Raw genomic sequence first — 23,278 nt, forward strand, 5'->3', positions numbered from 1 at the left:
GCCAAGTGTGCATTTCTCAAGCAATCTGACCAGTGCAACAAGTTTTTCCATGATCTAGTCAAGAGGAATAACAAGCGAAATGCATTGGTAACTATCACCAAAATGTTTGGGGATCAAACCACTAGCATATATGAGGTTGCAGAGGAATTCGTATCACATTTCAAGAGTGCACAAGAGGGGACTAGACGCTGCTGGACAGCAGCATACAACTTGATGGGCCGGTGCTTATAGAGGTCCAACAACAAGGTTTGGTTGCTCCAATTTCTTCCGAGGACATATGTGCAACCCTCTTCGACATTGTCAACATTCGAGCTCCGGAACCGGATGGATACGACCCAAATTTCTTCAAGGTGGGCTGGACCATCATGCATTTTGATGTCTACGCACCAGTCCAGGAATTTTTCGAAACAGGGTAGTTCCTCAAGCAGTGGAATCACACCCTCGAGAGGTTTTCTTTTCAACTTAAGATGCAACTAACACATCCTTATCAACCATAGTAAAGTCATCTCTAAGAACTTACTTATGAGTCACCCTTTCCACCTCCCATCTCTTAGACTTCCTTGTTTGAATATTCTGAGTCTGTCTCTCCCGTAGATTCCTCCATAGCAGTCAATCTCGCTCATAAAAAATTCAAATTGAGAGTCACTGGCAACTCTCCCCTCCACAATAAAGACCTTCATCCCTCTAATTCATTTGTGGCCCTAGCCACCCACTTCCCACCTTGTTTCTTGCTGCTTGATGCTACATCTCCTTTCATATGTCGACTGTGCTGCCCCATTACTACTAAAGCCATTTGCTTATGATGCCTCCCTCCCTTTACATGATAGTGCCTTATTCTCCCTTTGGCAGATTTATGTTGTCTTGAGGTCACCTCTATTCATTGAGCGCGACAATGCACTATATTTCCACTATTTGCATCCACTCGTCCATTTCTTCCTAGCAGTGTTGGTATTAGATGCACAACCTCTCACCAACACATTTGAGCGACACACCTCTTTGTGGGCCACGATAATCCCGAGGGGATGAATAACTCCTTTCCACCGCCACCTTTGTCGGTGCTACTTTTGGTCATGAAATTTGCCTCTTCTTTCCTACTCGGACCACCATGCACAAGTGTAGTGCTTAAAAAAAATCGGTTCACTTAAATGAATCAAGATTATTGTTATGGATTGATATTAAAGGGTTTAAGTAATTATATGTTAATAGGTTAATGAACTCAACCCGATTTGCTAGCAACCCGACTCAGCTTACCCTTTTAAATACCTGCCTTGGGGAATTTTTTTCCCCTCACCCTTGAAGTTGTCGGCCTCCCCCCATCTGAGCCCTAATAACTTTGGAGGAGATAGAAGAAGAACCTCGTTGGAACACTTAAGGTCATTTTTCTTACATTTCACTGGTTATCTTCTGTATGCAAAACACCAAGGCAAGGTTTTTCTTTTGTTTTTGCAATTATTGCACCATATGGATCATAGTATGATATTTTGATGTATGTTGCACGTTTTAAATCTTTCTAGAAGCACCATTTAGATCATATTATGTATGTTTTAATGATTTTATGCATGAAAAAAATTTATGATTATGTTTTACAAATTTTGTCACGTTTTCTTGAAGTTCTTGACGATTTTTTGAATTGTTTCTTGAGGGTTCTTGTTGCACATTCTAAACCATTTGTTTTGCAACATTCAAATCATATTATGTGTGTTAATTGATGTTATGCATGAAAAATATTTGGAATCACGTTTTTGTCAAAGAAAGTTACGTTTCTTGATGTTCTTGATGTTTCTTGATTGTTCTTGTTGAGTTTTGATGCTGGAAATTTCAAGGGTTGCTGCTGCGTTTAGGGCTCTTTGGGATGATGTCTAGGTGATGTTTGGATGTGAATTCGTGGGTTAGAAGGTTTGGGATGGGAGGTCGAAGGGCTGGAAGATGGGTTTAGTCCAGAATTGCATCGGGTGTGTCTTATGTGATGGAGAGGGCTTGTGTTCGGGGTAGAGGTGTTTTGGATAGTCGAGGGCTTAGTCGGAGGTCTGGTCCGTGTGTTGGGAGAGTATTCAAGGGATTGAGGAGGTGTTGATACGTAGTAGGAGAGGGTTGGAGGTTGTAGGGATTGAAGGTGTTGTCATTGGAGGTTGTCGATTTGGGGCTGTTCGGGTGAGGGAGCAAGACCGGCGGGCTGGGATTTTCAGGGTTGTTTGAGTGAGGGAGGAAGACCGGTGGGGCTAGGCCTAGGGCCTTTCCCGGGCTGATCGAGTGAAGAAGGAAGGGGTCGAGTGGGTATTGTGAGCTGAGGTTTAGTGTTCGGAGAAGGATGGATGGGAAAGCACGGGGCATGATCCTTAACACAACATTTCTATTTTTATTCACCTCCCATATATTAGCAACTTGAACTCTGTTATCATCACTGTTAGTATGATGTTGATGCACGCAAGATAACTGTTTCTTTTAGCATGCAAAGTAAACCATTTTATTTATTTAACAATATCTTTATATGCATGAAGAGTAATAAAGTTTTGTTTAATAATGTGAGCTGTATGTGACGGGTAGGGAAACCCAGCTTAAGAAGGATCCGATGAACCTAACCAAAATAAAAGAGGTTTTGGGAATCTGTCTTAAGAAGGGTTTGGGAATCCGATTTAAGACGGGTCCGTTGAACCTTACCAACTTAGTACTAGGATAAAAATTTGGCCAAACGAACTAAGGTTGAGGTATAAAGTAACTACGTTTGATGATCTGAATTCTTGTAATTTATGAAAACAAGGGCTGCCCGGTGCACGAAGCTCCTGCTATGCGGGGTCCTGGGGAAGGATCCATTGTACGCAGCCTTACCCTGCTTTTTGCAAGAGGCTATTTCCAGGATTTGAACCCGTGACCTTTTGGTCACAAAGCAACAACTTTACCGTTGCGCCAACAACTTTACATTTGATGATCTGAATTCTTGTAATTTATGAGGTTTAAAAAAAAAAAGATAACGAAGGTTTAAAATTGAATGTTAATTTATGGCAGTGTGGAGGCTCATGAGACTAGTGTCGGAAGTTGTTCTCCGTTATTATTTAAAAATGGTAATTTATCAAAATATTCTTCTTAAATGCGATCGGATGTTATTTCTATAAAAGGTTGAACTTGCAGTGTCTTTAGACTCACTAGATCCATATGGTACAGGTAATGAAGAGACACCCTCTTTTATACTCGGAGGGACTTGATGGATGAGCTCATTTGTACCCGAGGGCCTCTTTTATTAGTCTAAGTCTCTACATGCATGAGGATGTTGGTCCTCTAGTCGGAGTCGAGTTATGTGATTGATAGTCGATTTAAGTTCCTTTCACTAGTTAGTTGCATTTTTTGCTCTTTTGAAAAATTTATTTACTATTATAAAGTTCAAATACAAATTTGTTTTGGTTTCAAGTTGAACCAGTTCGTAATACATAATCTTTGGAGTTGGGTTGTTTAATTCAAATCTCTTTAATGTTAGTTTTGCCTGTTTCGTAATAATAATAATAATAATAATAATAATAATAATAATTTATCCCTACATCCTCTGTCTCTTCCGATGGAAGTTGGTTTGAGCCACACACCTCTCTATTGCCTGTGCCAATGCCCATGGATTGCCTATATGTTTTTTTATACCCTTCAAGAACAAAATATCATTGCACACGGTGTGCCTATCACATTTTTTTTATTTTTTATGTTCCTTGACAGGAACAATACATGGTTTATGGACAGATGAAGTTCTGTGAATTTGTTTTTTGATACTAGCGATTATTTACTAGGAACTACAACTAACAATATTTGCTGAAGGAAAGTCAGCAATACCACACACTCAATGCCCTAAGCTTACAGTTTCCTGTGCCTCTCTCTATGATGTCAACAATCATATAGAAGTGTGATTCTTCACTTTTCATTGTGTAAAATATATTTGATATCGTGAGAACCAGTCATTTATGCATTTTGCTATTATGTGAATTAGGCCTCAGAGGAAAATGCCGTGGTAGATTTTAAAGATTGGCAGATTCCTCTTGGACGCAGATTCAGGTTTTCCTTCAATACTAGTAGTGCTTTTTCCCTCTATGAATGTTTTTTAGTTGTTCTCTCTCTCCCTCTCTCTCTCTACACTGCATTGGTCTGCCATATACATTTACTTAGAGCTAAGTTGTTCAAAATAACCACTGTAAGTTCCAACCTTGGGGTTGAATACATGGATATTATCCACAATTAGAAGATGATGGAACAAAGGGGACAAGAAAATGAGTATTCATCATACATTGTGTCATTCCATTTGTAATAAAGTAGCAAGACAAGACAAGGAAAAAAAACTAGCTGTGGGACTACTAGACTTCTGACCCTCCTTAAATTGGAGCTAGATATCAAAAGAGCCTAACTGAACTCAAAGTAGAAAAGGAGATAGAATAAAAGGCTCATGAAAAGTCTCCATGTGGGACTATTATTCTAAGATTGTTAAGATCCAACGTGGGATTGCTGACTTAGTGTTATGAATTATGATGAAAAGTCTAATGCAACCCTCAAGGTCTCCATTTATAGAGCTATGATATGTATTAATCAATCTTTACTCTCTTTGGTCTTTTTCCTTGTGTCTTTACCTGATGTAATATGAAAATGAAGTAAAAAAGTGGTTGATTCACATAGATCATTAATTTCACTGTTATTCAATAAAACATGCAGGTCTCTAAAGCTATGGTTGGTTTTGAGGCTTTATGGTGTGGAGAAATTGCAAAGCTACATTAGGAATCACATACGGTTAGCTGAACTATTTGAACAACTTATCGGCTATGACTCAAGATTTGAGGTAAAAGACCAAAAAGTCTTTGACATCTGGTGGAGCTATCATTTTGGTGGACATTTATTTATACATGCTGCTTTGATTTTCAGATTGTTGAAGCAACATTTTATTATTTATAATAATGTAGGTTAAATTATTTTGTCTTGTTTGCTCAGAAAACTAATGTTTCCATACCTCATATGACATTCTATTTTCATATTGTTTGTTTGATTTCTAAGGATTTCTTTTGGTAAATACCTATGATGAGAAAGTTCAACATTTAATGAAATAAATGAGTTGTTACTACTACCTGCCTCAATCATCATCATCAATTGTGTTTGTCCCAACTATTTGGTTGACTATATGATTTTTGCCCCTCTTTTGATCTCAAATAGGATTAAAATTCATATTGATAGTTTAGCTAAATTTTGAGGATGGTCATCTGGGCCGACTAGCATATACGACTACTGATCTCAATATTCAATATTTTTAGGAGTTTTTGTTTTATTGTTATGAAAATAATCTTTCATTATTCTTTCATTACTTTTATTGCATCTTCAGGCATAAGTGTCATTTTTTGGTCCAAGGCAAAGTATGAGGAATGAGATGTATAGTGAAGTTTAGCTACATCTATGTAAAGTAGATCGAGAATGGAAAAAAAATGCCCTAGTTAAACATTTTAACTAGACATTGAATGGTTAACAATGTCAGTTAAAACAAAAGAAAAACTGATCATTCTGCTCAAGCTAAAATACTTTATCCTAAAGATATATTCACAAAGGTGTGACACAACTTGATGATAAGATGTGCAAGAGGTGCAGTGAGAAGAGTAATTCAATATTAGAATGGTGATTTATCAAAAGAAGAATACAAGTATCATCAAGTCATTTAGGATAACTGATTACAAACTTGTATAAAAAAAATGAATACTTCAAAATAAAGATAATGTCTCAAGTAAAGCAAAGTCACATGATTGCAAATAAAAAATACCTTGTTAATTATTTTTTTATCAGATGGTGTATCTTTAATTGCTCAAAATGAATTGTCACTAAAAAGAGACCTAGTTAATAAATTTGTGCTGATTGGCAACTTTTTGGAAATATAATGAGAATCTTCATACTCCAATAATTATCTTCGATTAGTGTGGAGAGAACAAAATCATCTATTAAAGTCTAGGCATAGCTCAACCTAGGTCCTTACAGATGAGAGAAGATGCTAATGGTAGATGGATAGGGGCAACATATGGAAAATGACTACTTCCATGAATCACTCCTTAATCAAAAACAAAACAATTTATATAAGGAAAAAATTATCATTAAAACATTATCAGATGAGCACCAAAAGTATAGTGTAGGATCGAATATGACGCTAGAGGGGGGTGAATAGTGGAATAAGGAAATTTAAACCTAAAGCAATTGAATACAATTATAAAAAGTAGAAATTATATTTATAGTAGTTGAAATATAAATGTACAGTAAATACAGAAATCAATAGAAGACTTGGCTTTGTACGTAGTTCGGAACCTCATTCCTACTCCACTGCCTATGGACTCATATGATGAGTCAACTCTTGAAAGTTACTAACTTGCTCCTTCAGGGAACTTTTTGGAGGTGGAGAAATCTTTTGCAAAACATTTATAAAATATATGAAATAAGTGTAGTAAAAAAATTGCAAAAATTTGGAGGCTATAGCTAAAGACTTTAAGCTCAAAAGAAAGCAAATAAAAATGAACAATAAAAACTAATTGTTGTGGAGAAAACAAGAAAGCAAGATCATTTTTGTCCAAGAATTGTTGTTATTTCATGCCTTGCACCTCATTTTATAGTCTTCCAAACAACTATAGATAAGCTTTCTTAGTTGCTCTAAATTAATGAGTTGATTGGCTTAAGCCATTAGCCAACTGGAGCTTGATCTATGCAAAACTTTGTCTGGCAACCTTGATGTAATCGATTGATTCATCCTCATTAGTCTACTGATCTAATCTGAGGTTTAATTGACTCATCTTAGAACAAGAACATTATATTCTCTAGAAGTGAATCTCTAGTCAACTGCCTAGTTGAGCAATCAAGCATATTTTCATCTAGTCGACTCAACCCAAAATAGGACCTTTCTCTTTGCAAACAATCCATCTTTAGTCAACTTCTTGGTCGACTAAGGCATATTAGTTGACTGAATGTGAAGTCATCGACTTCAACCTCGAATCATTTGTTTCTTAGTCGAATCTTCGCTTGACTAAGAGATCTTGCCTCCAAGACTCGACCTCCAAGAGATCTTAGTCACTCAGTCTTTCATAACTTGCATGTCAAGAGAAGATTCGACTGAGGCATATTATCCAATCCAGTCAAAATACAAGTCACTCATAGTCCTTCACAACTTGCATGCTAAGAGATCTTACCTCCAAGACTTCTCGTGTGTATGTATTTGGTTGTCCTCGACATACTAGGACTTCTCGTTTGCCAAGAGATAACGCCATTGGTTCTTCCTTGTTTGCTAATACCTACTGAATTTTTTTATTTGTTAGCACTTGTTGGACTTCTCCTTTGCCAAATGTTTGGTTGATTATGACCACTTAGACTTCATTCATCTTCCTTTTTCAAAATTCATTTTTCCCTGGTACTTGACTAGGACTTGCTATTTTATTTTTCTGATTCCTGCATAGCATCCTCAGAATATTGTCACCACTAACTGACATTCATAGGTTGTGACTCCTCGAACCTTCTCACTAGTATGTTTTCGCCTTATTCCTCCACAAAATGATCCAGATAATGGCTTTAAGTTGAATCAAAGTCTATTGAATTCTGTCAATGCAAGCGGCAAAATCTTCATGTCACATACTGTAAGTTCTTAAGTCACGATCACTGAGCTACAGAATTCCTTGTGCTTCGTGGTGGCTTTAATTTTTCATTTGTAAGCAGGTTCTGTCGGGCAAGTTCATCTTGCGTTTTGCAGTAGGAGCACCACTTACGGAAGACAAGCATATCACAATGGCATGGAAGGTGTTGCAGGATCAGGCTACGTCGCTTCTAAAGGACTTATAGGAGTTTATCCGATATGTTTTCCTACTTATTTGATCATTTCAATCTAGATAATAGATCCAATTTGATCAGCATGCAAGTTCTGCATTTCCTAACTCGTTTTGTATGTTCGGACCATTTTAATTCTGACCCTACAAACCGAATTGAATTGGCCGGAATTCTGGTTGTAATTTTGCAACTGTTGTTATGCTTAAAAGTCTACCATCTGTATCTCAATTAAATTACTCTTTTAATTCTAGGGCAATTGCCCAACATAGCTGGACCTCTTATTGAATTTCAAAAGAAGTCCTTTAAAAGTGTTTCACTTTAACCAATCATGAGTTCCGTTAAAGAGTTGATAAAATGACTGGTACTCTGCTATGAATGTGGCCTAATAGACAACCTTGACAGCAGTTGCAAATAGTGAACGCATAACTAACCTAGCAAATATAATGAGATGGGGAACGAATCAAGAGCTTAGGGTATTTTAGGGGATTAAAAAAAACAAGATAGATATGTTACTTTAACGGCATTCTTAGTATCCACCCATGGATATAGAGGGAGGTGAATATAAGTATACATGTATTAGGTGTATGGTAGAGTAAATTTCAGACAATTTTTGAGAATCGATTTCTGATCATTATGTCAAAGATATCATATATCCACTATTTGTATTGCGTCTTGAGAGGCATATTTGAGGGGATTAAAGATTTGAATGCACGTGTATTACTAAGCAATGTGAAATTATGACGTGATGATATCCTGGTGAGATGTGAGAGATTACGAGACATCATCTAAAATCTTAGATCTCTTGATAGATTTTTACCTAAAACGAAACTAGACCAGGAAACAAGGATATTTTTTTAAGTTGTAGTCAATTCAAGCGACTAAAGATTAATTTCAAACTATCGAATAACTTGTGGGATAGAAGATAACTGTGGGATCGAAGATAACGCTGGAAGGGGTGAATAATATTTTTAATTTAAAATCTTTTATAATAGTATTTTCAAAATGTTATTTGGAAAATGAAAGACTTAGGGTGCGTTTGGTACGGGCGTTTTTCATTTTTATTTTTTGCAAAACGTGCGTTTTCTGAAAAATAGTGTTTGGTTGGTGTTTTTCGTGTCTGTTTTCTAAAAAAATAAATAGTGTTTTCTAGAAAAACAGAGAATGACAAAAAATCATTTTCTGTTTTCTAGAAAATACGTATTTTTCAGAAAATAAAAATAAAAAACGTGAGTACCAAACAAACCCTTATTGTTGAAATAGAAAATTATGCAGTAGAAAAATTAGTCTTAAAGATGTTTTCATAATCCGAGTTAAAGTTAAAATTAATTTGTTTTCAAAAATATTTATTAAATAAATGTGTAAAAAGGTGAAGTAGATAACTAAAAGGTACAGATATTTTACGTAGTTCGGAATATTCAGGTTCTTACTCTATCACCAATGACTCGTTCAGGGATCACTCTTCAAAACTTCATTAATTTTCTTCTTTTGAAATCCTTCAAAACTAGAGAAACTTTTAAAAAATTAATCTTACAATAGATAAAAATTCTTCAAAAACATCTTGTACAACAAGAATATTAAATTGTAAAAACACAACGTACAATGATAAGCAACAAAAGAGAATAAGTTGTATAAAAATGACAAACAAATTATACTGGACTCAGAACAATTCTGGGAAGCACGTTGCCTTCAAAGAGAGATTCTAAACGGACTAAAAAATATCCTAATTTTAAAAAATAGAAATTATTGAAAATACTAGATATAAAAAAAATCTGAAAATTATTATTAAAAATAGTAGAAGTATTTTTGGATCCTCATGTGGTTTTTGGCTCATGTTCCATGACCTCATCAAATTGAGGAGCTCATCTTATTTACGCTAAAATGTCGAGAACTCATGTTTGAGCTCCTTAATGTTAGTGGTGAGGATCTGAAATCCCATATTGACTCTCTCCTCCTGGCTTGTCCATCTCTCAGGCACAGTGAGATGTCATGTTGAGCATATAGTGTAGCCTATGGCGGTAGGTGGTCCTCATCGTCGTCATCTAAGTGCTCGACAATCTACTGTAAGCCAGTCTCCAAACCATGACATGATCTCTCTAGATCATTCCAGCTAGTGACATCTACTGTAAGCCAGTCTGGTTGTATTTCTCTGAGAGCACCCGGCATCTAATCTTAGGAATGCTAATAGTACAGTTATGATATGACAAAAGGCACATGTAAATTTCTCGATGTTAATTGAAATACTCGATTCGATTATTTTCATATTAGTAAAATTTTAATTCGATTCGATTAACTAATATTAAATTAATTTTAATTAATTAAATTAATTTATGAACTGAATTAATAGAATGCTCATCTCTGTCTAAAAGAATATGGAGAAATGGATGATCAAAATCCATCGTTCGTCATAGCCTATGACCCTTAAATTTGGTGGGTTAACCTCACAACACCACTATTTTTTTTTTACCTTTTTATACATTTCATTCAAGGAAACTCTTACAAGTACATGTTTTTATAGTAAAACACAAATATAAAAGATACAAGCAAATATAATAAAAGTAATGTAGTAATGAAAGATTACAAAAAGAACTTAATTCTCTTCATCACTTGGGTCGCTTTGGAAAGCACTTTGGAAGTCCTAGATGTAGGATCGTGATGGGTTAAAGGAGGATGAAGAGTGCTTCATCGAGATGTTCTTTACTTGCTTTTGAAATATTCTCATACTTATTTGTAAAGTATTATTAATGCAATGGAATAATAAAAGAAATAAACAAAAAATAAAAATATTGTATTTACATGGTTCAGTACCCCTCGTGATTCCTACTCCATAGCTTGTACCTCGATCACGAGCCACTAATATTCTCCTTTCAAAAAAATCTTTCGGAGATAAAGAAATCTTTTACAAATTATAAGTACAAATAAACAAACAAGTAAAACAAATAATATAAACGATAAATTAAAAATAAGTAAATGGTAATAGGATTTTGATGGTCGCTGGAAGCCTTGAATGCAATTGAACTTTTCCTGGAAGCTCTTGGATCACATGAATTGTAAGGACTTTGACAGTAGGAAATGTTTGACTTGTCTAAACTAGTTACTCGAAATTACTTAAATAGTGATGTTCCCAGCTCCTAAGCCTTTTTGGGATCGCCACATAGATCTGCACTTTTGGTATCCCGAAAGCTCCTTCCAATTGCTTGGACTCTCTCTTAGTCAGCTATCGCATCCTCTAGCACTTCGATTGCTCAGACCACTTTCGGTCGCCTAGACTCAAATACCATTTGGCCATGTTAGCGCTTATCCCGACTGACAACTTATCCTGGCTTCAAGTCACCTAGACTACTTCTAATCTCCCAACCTTTAGATTACCCAAATATGTTCTGGTCCCTCGGATCCTCCGAGTCTGACTTGTTAACTCTAGCTTCCTGCAGCACAAAATATCCAGAAATATATCATCAATATTGTTTTCTTTTTTGCTTGGAGTTTACTTTTCCAAGACTCCCTTTATCTAGAGTTTTAACTTCTGTAGGTTTTTTCCATTCTTTAGAGTTCACTCCTCCAAATTTTCTCTCTATCTAGATTACACTTCTCTAAAAATTTTCACTTTGTTAAGCATTTGATTTCCCTTTGACCCGTTTGAACTTTTTCCTTATTAGACATCCGATTACCCGAGACTTGTCAATACTTTACACTTACCTAGAGTTCACTTTTCTAGGATTTTCAACCTTTCCTAACATTTGATTCCCTACAAGCTGCTATGACTTTTCACTTGTCAAACATGTGGCCCCTTTTGACCTGCCTAGATTTTCACTAACTGTAAAGTATCCAGTTATTTTTAACTTAAACTTTTATCAATTCTTAACTCTTGATCAACCTTGACCATACTCACATATTTACATATTGTCAATTATTAAAATCTTTAAATTTAAGAGGAATTGCACCAACACTAGAATGCAACAACACTCATCCTAAAACCTCCTAAAATTAATCTCATAAAGTTTTTTAAACCTCCATGAAACCAACTTTTTATGGTTTCTATTTATGATCAAAATTCGATGATTTATCAACTGTTATCCTCTTTCCACTGAACTGCTCAACTATAGATGATAAGAATCAAATCATTGTTGATGCTTTATCTGTATGTCGAGTCGTCAATAACTTTCTATTCTGGTATCAGGCTATTGCCTCAATTGACTGATCCCGTCAACTAGAAAATATCTTATGCTCTTGCACATTGACACTAGTTCATTGTCCTAGTTAATTACAAAATTTTCTATTTGTTTTCATCTCATTTTGCTTGTTATACTAAAAATACTATTTCCAATTGACTAATAGTATTCCAAGTTGATTTTGTGCTAAAAAAACACTAGCCGACTATAATTGTTCCCAATCAACTAATACAATTCATAGTTAATTTTATGCTAAAAATGCCTAGTCAACTATTATTATTCCTAATCGACTAATACTATTTGAAGTTGACTAGTGCTCCAATTTTAGTCTTTCTAAGACTGAAATTTCCTCGTGCTAAGTGACTTCACCTCTCTAAGACTTTCTCTATACCTAGTGCAATTCGATCTTAATTTATTAGGACTTCATTCTTGTCTAGTATTAAGTTGACCTTAACCTAATAGAACTTTTCTTACTAAAGACTCTTCGTCTTTGGGACTTCACTCATTCCTAGTATCCCAACCACTATGCGCCTACAAAGATTTTCGCTTGCCCAATCTCAAATCACCCTTAATATATTAGGACATCCACTACCTAGAATCCGACCACTCTAGGAGCTTCAACCTTTCTAGTATTCAATTATCCTTGACTTATCAAAACCTCACCCCTTGCTAAGCATAGTCCTCCATAACCTTTTTGGATTTTATCCCTATCAAACATTCCGTCACTCTTGGCCTATTTGAACTTTCCATCAATTACCCGACATCTAATCCTCTATAACTTGTGAAGTTTTTTCATCACTTATCTAATATCCAATCATTCAGTATCTCTTAGGACTTCTCATCACCTACTAAAACCTATTAGAACTTCACATCAACTATCAAGTGTCCAATGATCTCTTGACTTACCTAGACATTTCATACCAACCCTAAATTGGATCTCTAATTGTCTAATGTTTATTTAACTTTGATCTATTTAGACTTTTTTCACTATTAAATACTTGATCAATCTTAACTTACTTGACATATCACTTCACCACCAACACATATCGATTAAATATTAAAATCCAATATGAGCCTAGTCTAGGGGCAATTGCACTAACAACACCAACCAACCAAGAGGCTTTTCTGTTAAGAAAAATAGAAAAGCTATTTACAAACTCTAATTATGAGAAACAAAAGATAAAGAAGCTTCTAAGGAAAAAAAAAAGGTAAAAAAAGGTAAAATGTTTTCATTGTGAGGAAGGTCATATTAAAAAATGCCCTAAATTGAAGAAATAAAAATTCAAAGATGAAAAGTCCAAGGTTAAAAATCTGAAAGCACAATTGGGATGACACTACATCCTCATCAAAAGCATCAAATGGAGGGATGCATCACCAGTTCAGTATTGTCTTCATGGCATTAGATAAAGGAGTAAGTTACAGACTCAATAACTCATCCGATGAAGAAAGCCAAGGTAACCTTGGTGAAGGGCCAGGGGAGCTACACCTAAGGAATCAGAGAACATGGTAAGTGAGGTAATAAATCAACCCTTTGAAAAGAATTATAATACAATTACATTGTTAAAAAAAGTATAAAATTAGGAGTAAATATTTTGATTTGAAAGAATTAGTAGGCACTTTAGAACCTAAGTTACAAAATTCATGTCCAAAAAAGATGATCTTATGAAATTAGAGGTTGAAAACCTAGGATTAAGGGAACAGTCAGAAACCCTTAAAATATTCTTAGAAAAATTCTTTATTGTCTATAACAATTTAAATATACTAATAGGTAGTCAAGGGACAGAAGGAAGGAAGGGTTAGGGTATCGAAGATCTAATGTTTGTTTTCAACCTCCTACGGGACAAACAACAAATAGGAAGGTTTGAAAAAAAATTGATACCCAGGAATTCCCTAACTTATTTTAGGTGATAAAATCTATTTTTCAAACCCAGGAATTCCCTAACATTCACCTAACAACCAATTGCTAGCATCTCCCAGTCAATTGCTCTATCCGAATTCGAACATTGCTTTGCTTTGTCGGCCCAACAACTCCATCCAACTCTACAATAGTCGACTACTATACCACTATCAATTGATTGATGTTCATCAGTCAAGTCCTCGGATTGACTATAAAATATTATGTTTATGCTCTGATAGTGTCATCAGTTAAGTGCATCACTCAACTAGTACAATAATTGACTAATGAAACATAATAGTGTATTGATCACACTGTAAATCCCCTCAAATTTCGAACTCATAGTTTAAGATTCATTAGTCGATTGATACCTCTATTCTAGTCTTGCTAAGGTTGAACTCTCATCTTGCATAATATCTAGTTAACTTTTATTGTTCCCGGTAGGGCCGACAAGAGAGGGGTGAATTGTCTACAAAAATTAAACAAGTCATTTCGCGATCTTTTGGATTTAATTAGTTATGCACAATTAATTAAACAAAATAAGAATGCATAAAATTAATAACTTCTAAGAAAATAGTAAGAATGCTAGATTTACTTAGTTACAATCTAGGTAATTGTTAATCCAAAACGTTGAAAAAGCTCTACAAGAAATCTTTTTTGTTAAAGGCGGAGCAGTCTCTTACAGACGTAGACAACTTTAGAAAAAGACTAGGAAGTTATTACAGAAGTTGTAGTTAAGTTGTTGTTTAATTTCTAACTCCAAGAGTTTTTTTATTGTCCCTAAAAAAACCTATCCATTGCTCGTAGACACCTCCAAGTAGGTCCAAGGCGCTTTCCATAAGACAAGTTTTATCTGCCGAAGATAAAACTTTATCTTCGGCTAATGGGTATTGAAGACGTCTTCCATATGCTTGAAGGCGCCTTCCATGATGACTCAAAGGCTCCTTCCATCTCCTTGAAGGCACCTCCAGCAGCTGCGGGCAGACTCCAGCAGTTTCATGTGGGTGATGTTGGCCATCCAGAATTAGGCTCACCCGAATTCATCTTTTGGTATTCTCCTTGAGCGGACTTCCGCTCTGCTTCTCGTCCCTCAGAAGTGTCGGGCACATTCTTCTCGTCCACCGGTGTACTCTTCCGCAGCTCCTTGTCCCTCGGATGTACTAAGTTCGTTGACTCGCTTCCCATACCATTCTTCTTGTTTGCTGCGTCTTCCGCTCGACTTCTTGTGCTTCAACTTTCTGCACACTTAGACACAAGACATCAAATACAAACAGGACATAACTTAATTCGGTTGACTACATCAAAACTACCACGAGGTACTTACAACTCTAATCTACTAAGACTTTATTTGCCTAGCTAGCATGCGATCAATGTTGACCTGCCCGGACTTCACCTGCCTAATATTTAGTCAACTTTGACCTATCAAGATTTCACCATTACTAAACATTTGATTCTCCTTTACCTTTTTGGACTTTTATATCATGTCTAACATTCAGTCCTCTATGACTTGTTAGGACTTCACTTAATATTACCAAATGTTCGGTCAAATGTGACCCACATAGATTTTTCCTGTGCTAGTTCCTTGTTGAACTTTTAATTGCTAAGTGTCTAGTCAACAGTAATCCATTTGGATTTCATCTTTGCTAATTCTCTGTTAGACTTCCAATTATCAAGTGTTAGATCAATCACGACACATTTAGACTTCTTCACTAGCAAGTATCCGATCAATCTTGACATACATGATCAACCATCGAAATCTAAACTAAGCTTAGTCAATCATGATCCGAGGTTGATTGTACCAATAATCTCCCCTTCTAATAAAATGATGGGACCCACAAAAATATAAATGATGGGTCATTATTTTATGTGTGTATCCCTGAACTTTTCTCTTAGATTTTTGCCCTTTACATATCATTACTCTTTTTTATATTACTTCATCTATCTATGTCTTTCCAAAACCTATACCTAATTGTACTTAATAGATATATGATAATTACATTAATAATTTTTTTTATTATCACTACCTTAAGAGTTATAATCATATATCTCTTATTATTTACTACTATATTCTTTAAAGAACTATCTAAAATAACATTTACTTCATTTCTTATTTTGCTCCTTATATATCATAACTTAAAACCAAAATTTCCTATTATCTATCTTCTCTACTTTGTATTTTATTTCTTATATATATAAAATATTAATTTTTCTAATCATCATATTTATTATCTCTATTATTTTATCACATTCTTATATTTCCTATTTCAAATCTAAAACAATCGATATTAATATAATATTTATTTTACAACTGATATTAGTAAAATCAAAATTAGTGTAATATTTATATTTATCCTGCCTACAACATAAGATCTCTTTCATATATATAACATTGAACATGTTCTTTTCAACGAACTTAATATTAAGTTAATAATTTGAAAGATCAATTTATAAAATATTCACTTGTGTTGGACACTGACTAACAACTTATTACAACTCCCATTTTTTTCATATACACTTAGAGATCTACATAGATGATTTTATCACTCTACTTATAGATAATATTATAAAATAAGAAGGCGCCATTAAATTTTTATACAAGCAATCAGGAATATTCTGTAATATTTTACATAACTGTAAATTATATATATAATATTATAATCCAACAACTAAATTTTAAAGATGAAATCCTAAATGATATATCCACAACTTAAAATAAAAAAAATAAAAAACTATACAATAAAAGTATAGTAAATGGTGGCAAAAGATAAATATGCTCGCCCCCAGCGCTCCCGTCAATCTATCCCAAGATCAACACGAAGAAGATAAATCACGAACGATTACTAACCTTTGAAATAATGACTAACATATAAGGTAAATATTTACCTCGACTTTATCGAGATTAAAACCCCAGATAATAAATGATTACATATATAAGGTTCATATGGTAGGCCTCCTATATCATTAGTATCATCAGTGACTGAGGGGACAGAGCGCCCACATCACTTCCACAGGGTGCATCATCCATGAAATTAAAAATGGGATAGTAAGAATTAAAACCAAGTAAATGAATATAATCATGTCACGAATAGGTACAATAACTAGACAGTTGACCCTACAAACTAAGGCACCGTTCTAACTTGTTGGGTGATATAGAATTGCTTCTTCAGGCCAAACAATCTTTTTCTATGCCTACGACCTTGCTTATGTTGCTCCCATTCATGTACTCCTCGCAAAACCTGATTGCCACACGCCTGCAAAAGTAAACATAATCACTATATTTATGCTAAGAAAACCCAAGAGAGCATGAAACGATGAGTAAAGTTGCCTGTATAAGGGGACAGTTCGTTGCACGAAACCCCCTTCAATGTAGAATTCCGAGGAATGGTATTATATGCAACCGTATCCTACTTTACAAGAGGTTATTTCGAGACTAAACTGTGTTGAATTAAAAGAAGAATCTAACTCGGCGCATCCTTGAACTTGAATTAGCATTCTTGGAAAAAGAATGCAGAAATAAGACAAAATAGTTAAAACATGTTGTGGAAGATGGGAACACTATATAGTTAAAAGTATCATTCTCTGAAATGGTATACATTGTTCGCCAAAGAAATAATAACACTTACTGTGTAATTTGGTTGGTTGAAATATTTGTTCCATTCTTGATAGATTTTGCAACATTTTCTTGCAAAATGAACAGCAATTCCCGGATTGTGGTTCTTTAATGATCCTGGAATACCATTTTCCACAATCTTTATTCCCTCTAGAACTCATCTATTCTTTACATCAAACTCAAAAATACTCGTATGAATTGTTATTCTATATACCTAACTAATACTTATTCCTATTATATTCTTATTATATTCAATTTCGCGAGAATAAATACTCTTAAACATCAATTGATTCACATCTAATCAGAAGGTACCTAAAATAAATCAAATGACGACCAAATGGTCGATTGAGAACTTCAATTGACTAACAAATGGTGAAACCTAACTATTTGAGATGGACTAGACAGAACTTGTCTCATCATTAGATTCTTATTACATTATCACCAGTAATATGCAAACATTAAATTATTCTAAATAATTTTAAGTATAGATGCATTGAGTTCCCATTGTCGGACCTGATTGATTGAATTGGTCTAATTATAAAATATATTGACCATCTATGGGAACTCTAGATTTGTATCTTAAAATATATAATTATCAATTAGAATAAACATTATCATTCTTTAGATAGCTTCAGGAAAATGAAACACTTCCTGAACCAGTAAATGGAGAAAGACCACAATAGAGCTCATATTGGCTTGTCGAGCAAGTCCACCAACGCTTGACATCCTAGTATCAGAAAAATTAACCATATAGTTGGAGCAAGATAGACTTACCTCACATATATATTGGGTCCACAAGTCCCTTAAAACTGGACCCTTTTGCTCGAAATGCCCCAGCTTTTTATTGTTGGTCAAAGAACCCGGTTCCTCCAAAAAATTTCTCACAATTTTTGCACAAGGTTCAACTACTGTCGTCTTCCATAGATCACCCGAGTTGCCTGTAGGAGTACACATGTTACATATAAACAAAGATGTTTAAGCTCCAAAAAAATTCATTAAATGAGCAAGTGAGATAACGGTGCAGACAGGTAAAAGCTTCTGTTGCATCAACATGGTGAAAGTTCCATCCAAAAACTGACTTCAATTGATTAAGCCGTCGTTTCTGAGATAAAAGAATTCATGCAGCTTAAGCTTGTATAGTGATCAATTTCTATATTTTTTCGAAAATATATAACCATGAGTTTCACAATTAGAAGATAGTACAAAAAAACAAGTTTACTTGGCGGCGAACAAGTTTGCATGTGTTGGATTTTAACTTCTCTATGGCTTCAGCTAACAAGTTTTTCAACACGTCACCATTCATATCACCAATCTCTGAGAAATATGGCCATGGGACCTCAGTTGACTCTTTAATGGAGAAGTAGCTTTTAAAAAACATCCCAAATTCATGGACACCAATAGCCTGATATAAGCCTTGGGTATAATCTGTGTTTTGATTGTAGATACCACAGACTTCATTCAGCAGTCCAGAATCAAGCATGGAGTCAACTCTTTGTTCCACATATCTATCCAGTATAGGTAGAGAAACATCCACCCATACAAAACAACAATTATATCTAGAATTATCAGCACGTCCCCACTTCTGCAATGCCACAAGAAAATTCAAAGATCAACAAATAAGGATCACCGTTCCATTGCAACTTAGTTTATTTTCAATAGATGCTTTCCTAAAATTAATAGGAGAAGATGCAAACAGGCACAGTACACTGCATATGCATCAAAGTGCAGAATGTCGCAGAAGCAATGGAGCAAAAACAACAGTGGGAATTTGTGTTTCCCAATTTGTTGTATACCTCAGCATTCTTTCCCTGAAAAAGATTACTAGGCCGGACACCAGAGCTTTCATACAAGTCCAAATAACGTTTTATCTGCACAAATCCTAAAAAATTAATAAGAGAGAAATTTAGAAATTAAAACTAATATATAAATACATGAGTAAAAAAACTAATAGGCATAAAAAATGGGCACCTTGATATTTTCATGCCATGGATAATTTATACAGACAAACACAACGAAAATCATGCCTCATGCGCAAGATTGGCAAGTTCAACACACATTAAAGAAAACATGCAAGTTTTGTTCAACAAAAAATGGGGAAAAAACACAAACATAAAAAAGGAAGATAAACATTATAGTGTTATTTTTATTGTATAAAGAAAGAAAAACATCCAGATGCTAATCAACGCAAAACAGCAAAACAAAAACAGCATTACGGGATAACAATTAAGGATTTAAGCTGATTAAATGTATTGCCAACCATAAAGGGAAAGAAGTAGTTGTTCTATGAACTATTACTCAGTTTTCAAATGCAATCTGACTTGAACTATGCTGACTGTTAGATAGTTTGTGGACAATCTACACCACATGGCTGCCCTACAATAAATGCAGCTGCCCAATAGAAGCCCTTTAAGTCATAAAAGTCCATACTGAATGTGCTCACATTCAGAGGCAAATGATTTAATTATCTAATGTACAAAGGAAGAGAATTCCAATAAAACATAAGCATCTCTCTCAAACCTCTTGTAACATGGTAGTAGAACAATGATAAGCAATTCCTTGCAAGGGTCTACTTTCTACACCAATTCTGCTACTTCTAATTGGTTCTAGCTCTGTTTATTTCAAAGGATGAAAAAAAATCAAGGGATGGATAAGTATGGCTAGATGGATAAATAGATGATCTGATAAAGGGCAACCCGGTGCAGGAAACTCTAGCCATCGAATCAACCCACCTAGCCTGTTTGGCCTACTCATTCTAAGCTCTCAGCCTTTTCAACAAGCTCTCTCTCAAGTTTTCTGGATAAGATTTTGGAGTTTAAAATATTTTTGGTTCTAATAAATTTTTCTTTAAAATTTGTTATATTGCAAGTATCTCTTAGAAAACACTAAAGATATAAATGATCATTAACATTGTTTTCAAGTATATGTATATGAATGAACCATCAAAAGATCAATAAAGGAAAGCACTACTTAGAAAAAAACAACAATTAATGGAGGACAAAAAAGGAAATTGCTGATAAGGGATTTACTTTTCTGTGGTCATTTGGATGGATCCTGTTCGCAGCAACTGGATCAACCTCCTTCAGCCGCTCAAAGCTAGCAATTTTATCAATTCCACAGTTTTCTGAACCGCAGAAGTTAAAACAGCAAAAAAGGCAGTAAACATGGCAAATACGGCTTCTAAAAGGATTCACAACACAGAACAAACGAAGCTATCTCATATCACCTCGAGGTTCATCCCGTGAGCATGCTGCCACATCTTCCACTAGATCATCCGCAAGGAATGGGCTCACAAGAGCCTATCAAACAGAAACAATACTTAGAAGAAACTAGAATTAGAATGCTAAGATGAACGATTTTCTAAAATTAACGTACCTGGATGTAGTAATTCGTACCCCCAACGACAACCGGGAGGCCCTCACGTAACAGAACGTCATCTATAATCTTTGTACCAAAAAAAACTAATAAAAGACAAGAATCTACGTAATATATTGCATAAAGCGCATATACAAAGACTATAAAAATCTCAAGACTTACTGGAATCGCCAGATCACGGAAATCTCTGGAAGTGAAACCAACAGACGGATCAATACAACCTAGCAGATGATGCGGAACTCCTAAAGTTTAAACAAGAGAGCTTCTTTACTTGCATAAATTTTTGAAGAGGGTTCAACGAACCACAACTTACATCGTTAGGGTAAAGAGGAGGAAGACAGCAAACCATTGCGTTCAGGGACGGGAACTTTGTTAGTGAGGACGTCGAGGCCTCGATAGACTTGCATAGAGTCGGCGTTGACGATCTCCACGCCGGATAAGTGTGAGGCGAGATCGATGGCCAGGCGCGACTTCCCTGCCCCAGTCGCTCCCATCACAACCACCACCTTGTTCTTGCTTTTCACACCTTCGTCTGTGCGATTGCCGGCGAATGGGATGTGCTCGTCGGGATCGACCATCGCCTCCTCCTCCGTCGGCAAAGGGGCTCCGTTCGTGTCCGCCATCTCGGCCCCCAGGCCCCAACACAGCAGATGCAGGAAAGCCGAAATCAATAAGCCGACATTTTATTATTCATTTAAAACAAATATTATAATCGGATTAATATCAAACTAGAAGGTCAACTCTCGTATGTGATTTTTTTTAAATAAATAAACTAATAAATAATTATTAATTTGCATATCTTAGAGTTAAAAGTCGATGATAAATGTTTTTTTTAAATAAAATTATAAAAAATAAATTCTATATTATATTATTTAAAACAAATTCTCGACTTTAATCTTTTTGAGAGTTATAAAAAAATATTATTGCAAATGCAATTCTCAATTATATATTAGCAATTAAATATCAAATACATAAACAACAAAGATAAATAAAATAAAATAAAAATTTAAAGGTAATATAAAATTTTAATATGATTCAAATCTCAAATTTTTATTTTACCAACTCTTAAGGTGAGTCATATTCTTTGAAATCTCATACACAAAAATGGAAAAACTTTATATATATATATATATATATATATATATATATATATATATATATATATATATATATATATATATATAATAAATAGATAGAAAAATAAATACAAAAGCGCAATAAAATATAGAAATCAACTATTCAAAAGAATCTCCCCCTTCAGAGTCGTTGGAAGCAATTTAGAACAAAGAGCAATGAAAGTATTGCATGATGTAAAGTTATGAATGAGATGCTGTTCCAAGTAGCTTCACTCCTCTATTGATTGTCACAATCTTTGAAAATCAAGTCGACTCAATCTTTTTATATTAGTCAACTAAATGCTAAATTTTGAAACCTTATCTAGCTCTAATGATTATTTTTATCCAATTGACTGAAAGTGCATTAAGTTGACTCTACTGGATAAATCTTCTACATTTCCTTCTTACAATTTTGTCTTTAGCCGATTCAATCATCCTTTAGTTCACTTAGAAAAATTCATGACATTTTCAAAATTTTCATTATTAATATAATTTTGGTCGACTCTGCATCCTAATTGACCCAATTCTTGTAGCCAGAACCTTATTCTACAAAGAGAAAATCTTGAGTTAACTCATGACCATTCCAGTCAATTGAAATGCAAAGACAATCGACTCAAGCCATGTTAGCCGACTGAATTATCCTTCAATTTACTCAAGCCATGTTAGCCGACTGAATTATCCTTCAATCGACTCAAGCCATGTTAGAACATAATATTTATGCCCATGAACAACAAGGCAACAATCAATTACTGAGTCGACTCGGTTGTTCAGTAAATTCTCTAGTCAATTGAATCTATTCAATTCTAAATTTATTCATCGACTAAAACCCAGAACAACTATTTTCTAATTAAATATACACCTAAATACAAAAAAAAAAAAAACCCAAAAGTGGCATTTACTCATCATCACTTATTTCACATGCCATCATAAAGGCCTTGAGAAAATAAGATGACGATGCTCCTCCCTTGAGTTTCTCACAACGAGTCTCCAACCCTTTAGAGTACCAAGCTTACCGAGCTTGATCTAGCTTGATTTATGCTCGATCTAAGTTTTTAAGCCATTGAACCAACATCCACATAGACATGGAGATCTCCCTGCACAATAAATTTGCTAAGAGTTCACTCATTTAGAATTTCATCATCTAGCAAAGACCTCTTGGATTTCTAACAAGACCTGTTGAACTATTTCACATATGTCAGGACTTCACTCCTTCAAAATTTGTCTATCCTCCAAGAACATCTTAGTGTTGGGATGTATGCTCATAAAGAAATGTTTTAATTTTATTTGAGAAAATTTTCAATAATAATTATTTTCTTACATGTTA

The 23,278-nt window shown here is 34.7% G+C and overlaps 2 protein-coding genes across 3 annotated transcripts; one reads left to right on the forward strand and one right to left on the reverse strand.

Annotated features, from left to right (window-relative positions):
- The first annotated feature begins 6 nt into the window (after positions 1 to 6).
- On the forward strand, positions 7 to 8,046 carry LOC122036760 (tyrosine decarboxylase 2-like). The gene is made up of 4 exons (XM_042596164.1): positions 7 to 350; positions 4,678 to 4,801; positions 7,473 to 7,610; positions 7,690 to 8,046. Exons 1-4 carry the CDS (start codon positions 325 to 327, stop codon positions 7,810 to 7,812), a joined length of 411 nt encoding a protein of 136 aa, XP_042452098.1. The 5' UTR covers positions 7 to 324; the 3' UTR covers positions 7,813 to 8,046.
- Positions 8,047 to 16,729: 8,683 nt separating this feature from the next.
- Positions 16,730 to 21,517, reverse strand: LOC122036761 (tRNA dimethylallyltransferase 2-like). Of its 2 annotated transcripts, XR_006127432.1 has the most exons (11): positions 21,186 to 21,517; positions 21,002 to 21,081; positions 20,840 to 20,908; positions 20,691 to 20,763; positions 20,494 to 20,588; positions 19,261 to 19,335; positions 18,687 to 19,049; positions 18,494 to 18,569; positions 18,242 to 18,405; positions 17,481 to 17,584; positions 16,882 to 17,108 (listed from the first exon to the last, which is right to left on the reverse strand). XR_006127432.1 is itself a non-coding variant. In XM_042596165.1 (10 exons), the coding sequence occupies exons 1-10, from the start codon at positions 21,460 to 21,462 to the stop codon at positions 16,977 to 16,979; spliced, it is 1,404 nt and encodes a 467-aa protein (XP_042452099.1). In that variant the 5' UTR covers positions 21,463 to 21,516; the 3' UTR covers positions 16,730 to 16,976. The 2 variants fall into 2 exon arrangements, 1 of the variants encoding a protein (XP_042452099.1); XM_042596165.1 differs by lacking the exon at positions 17,481 to 17,584 and having other exon boundaries at positions 16,730 to 17,108; positions 21,186 to 21,516.
- Between the last annotated feature and the right edge of the window lie 1,761 nt (positions 21,518 to 23,278).

The sequence above is a fragment of the Zingiber officinale genome, unplaced genomic scaffold (assembly GCF_018446385.1).
Source record: "Zingiber officinale cultivar Zhangliang unplaced genomic scaffold, Zo_v1.1 ctg206, whole genome shotgun sequence".
Classification (NCBI taxonomy): Eukaryota; Viridiplantae; Streptophyta; class Magnoliopsida; order Zingiberales; family Zingiberaceae; genus Zingiber; species Zingiber officinale.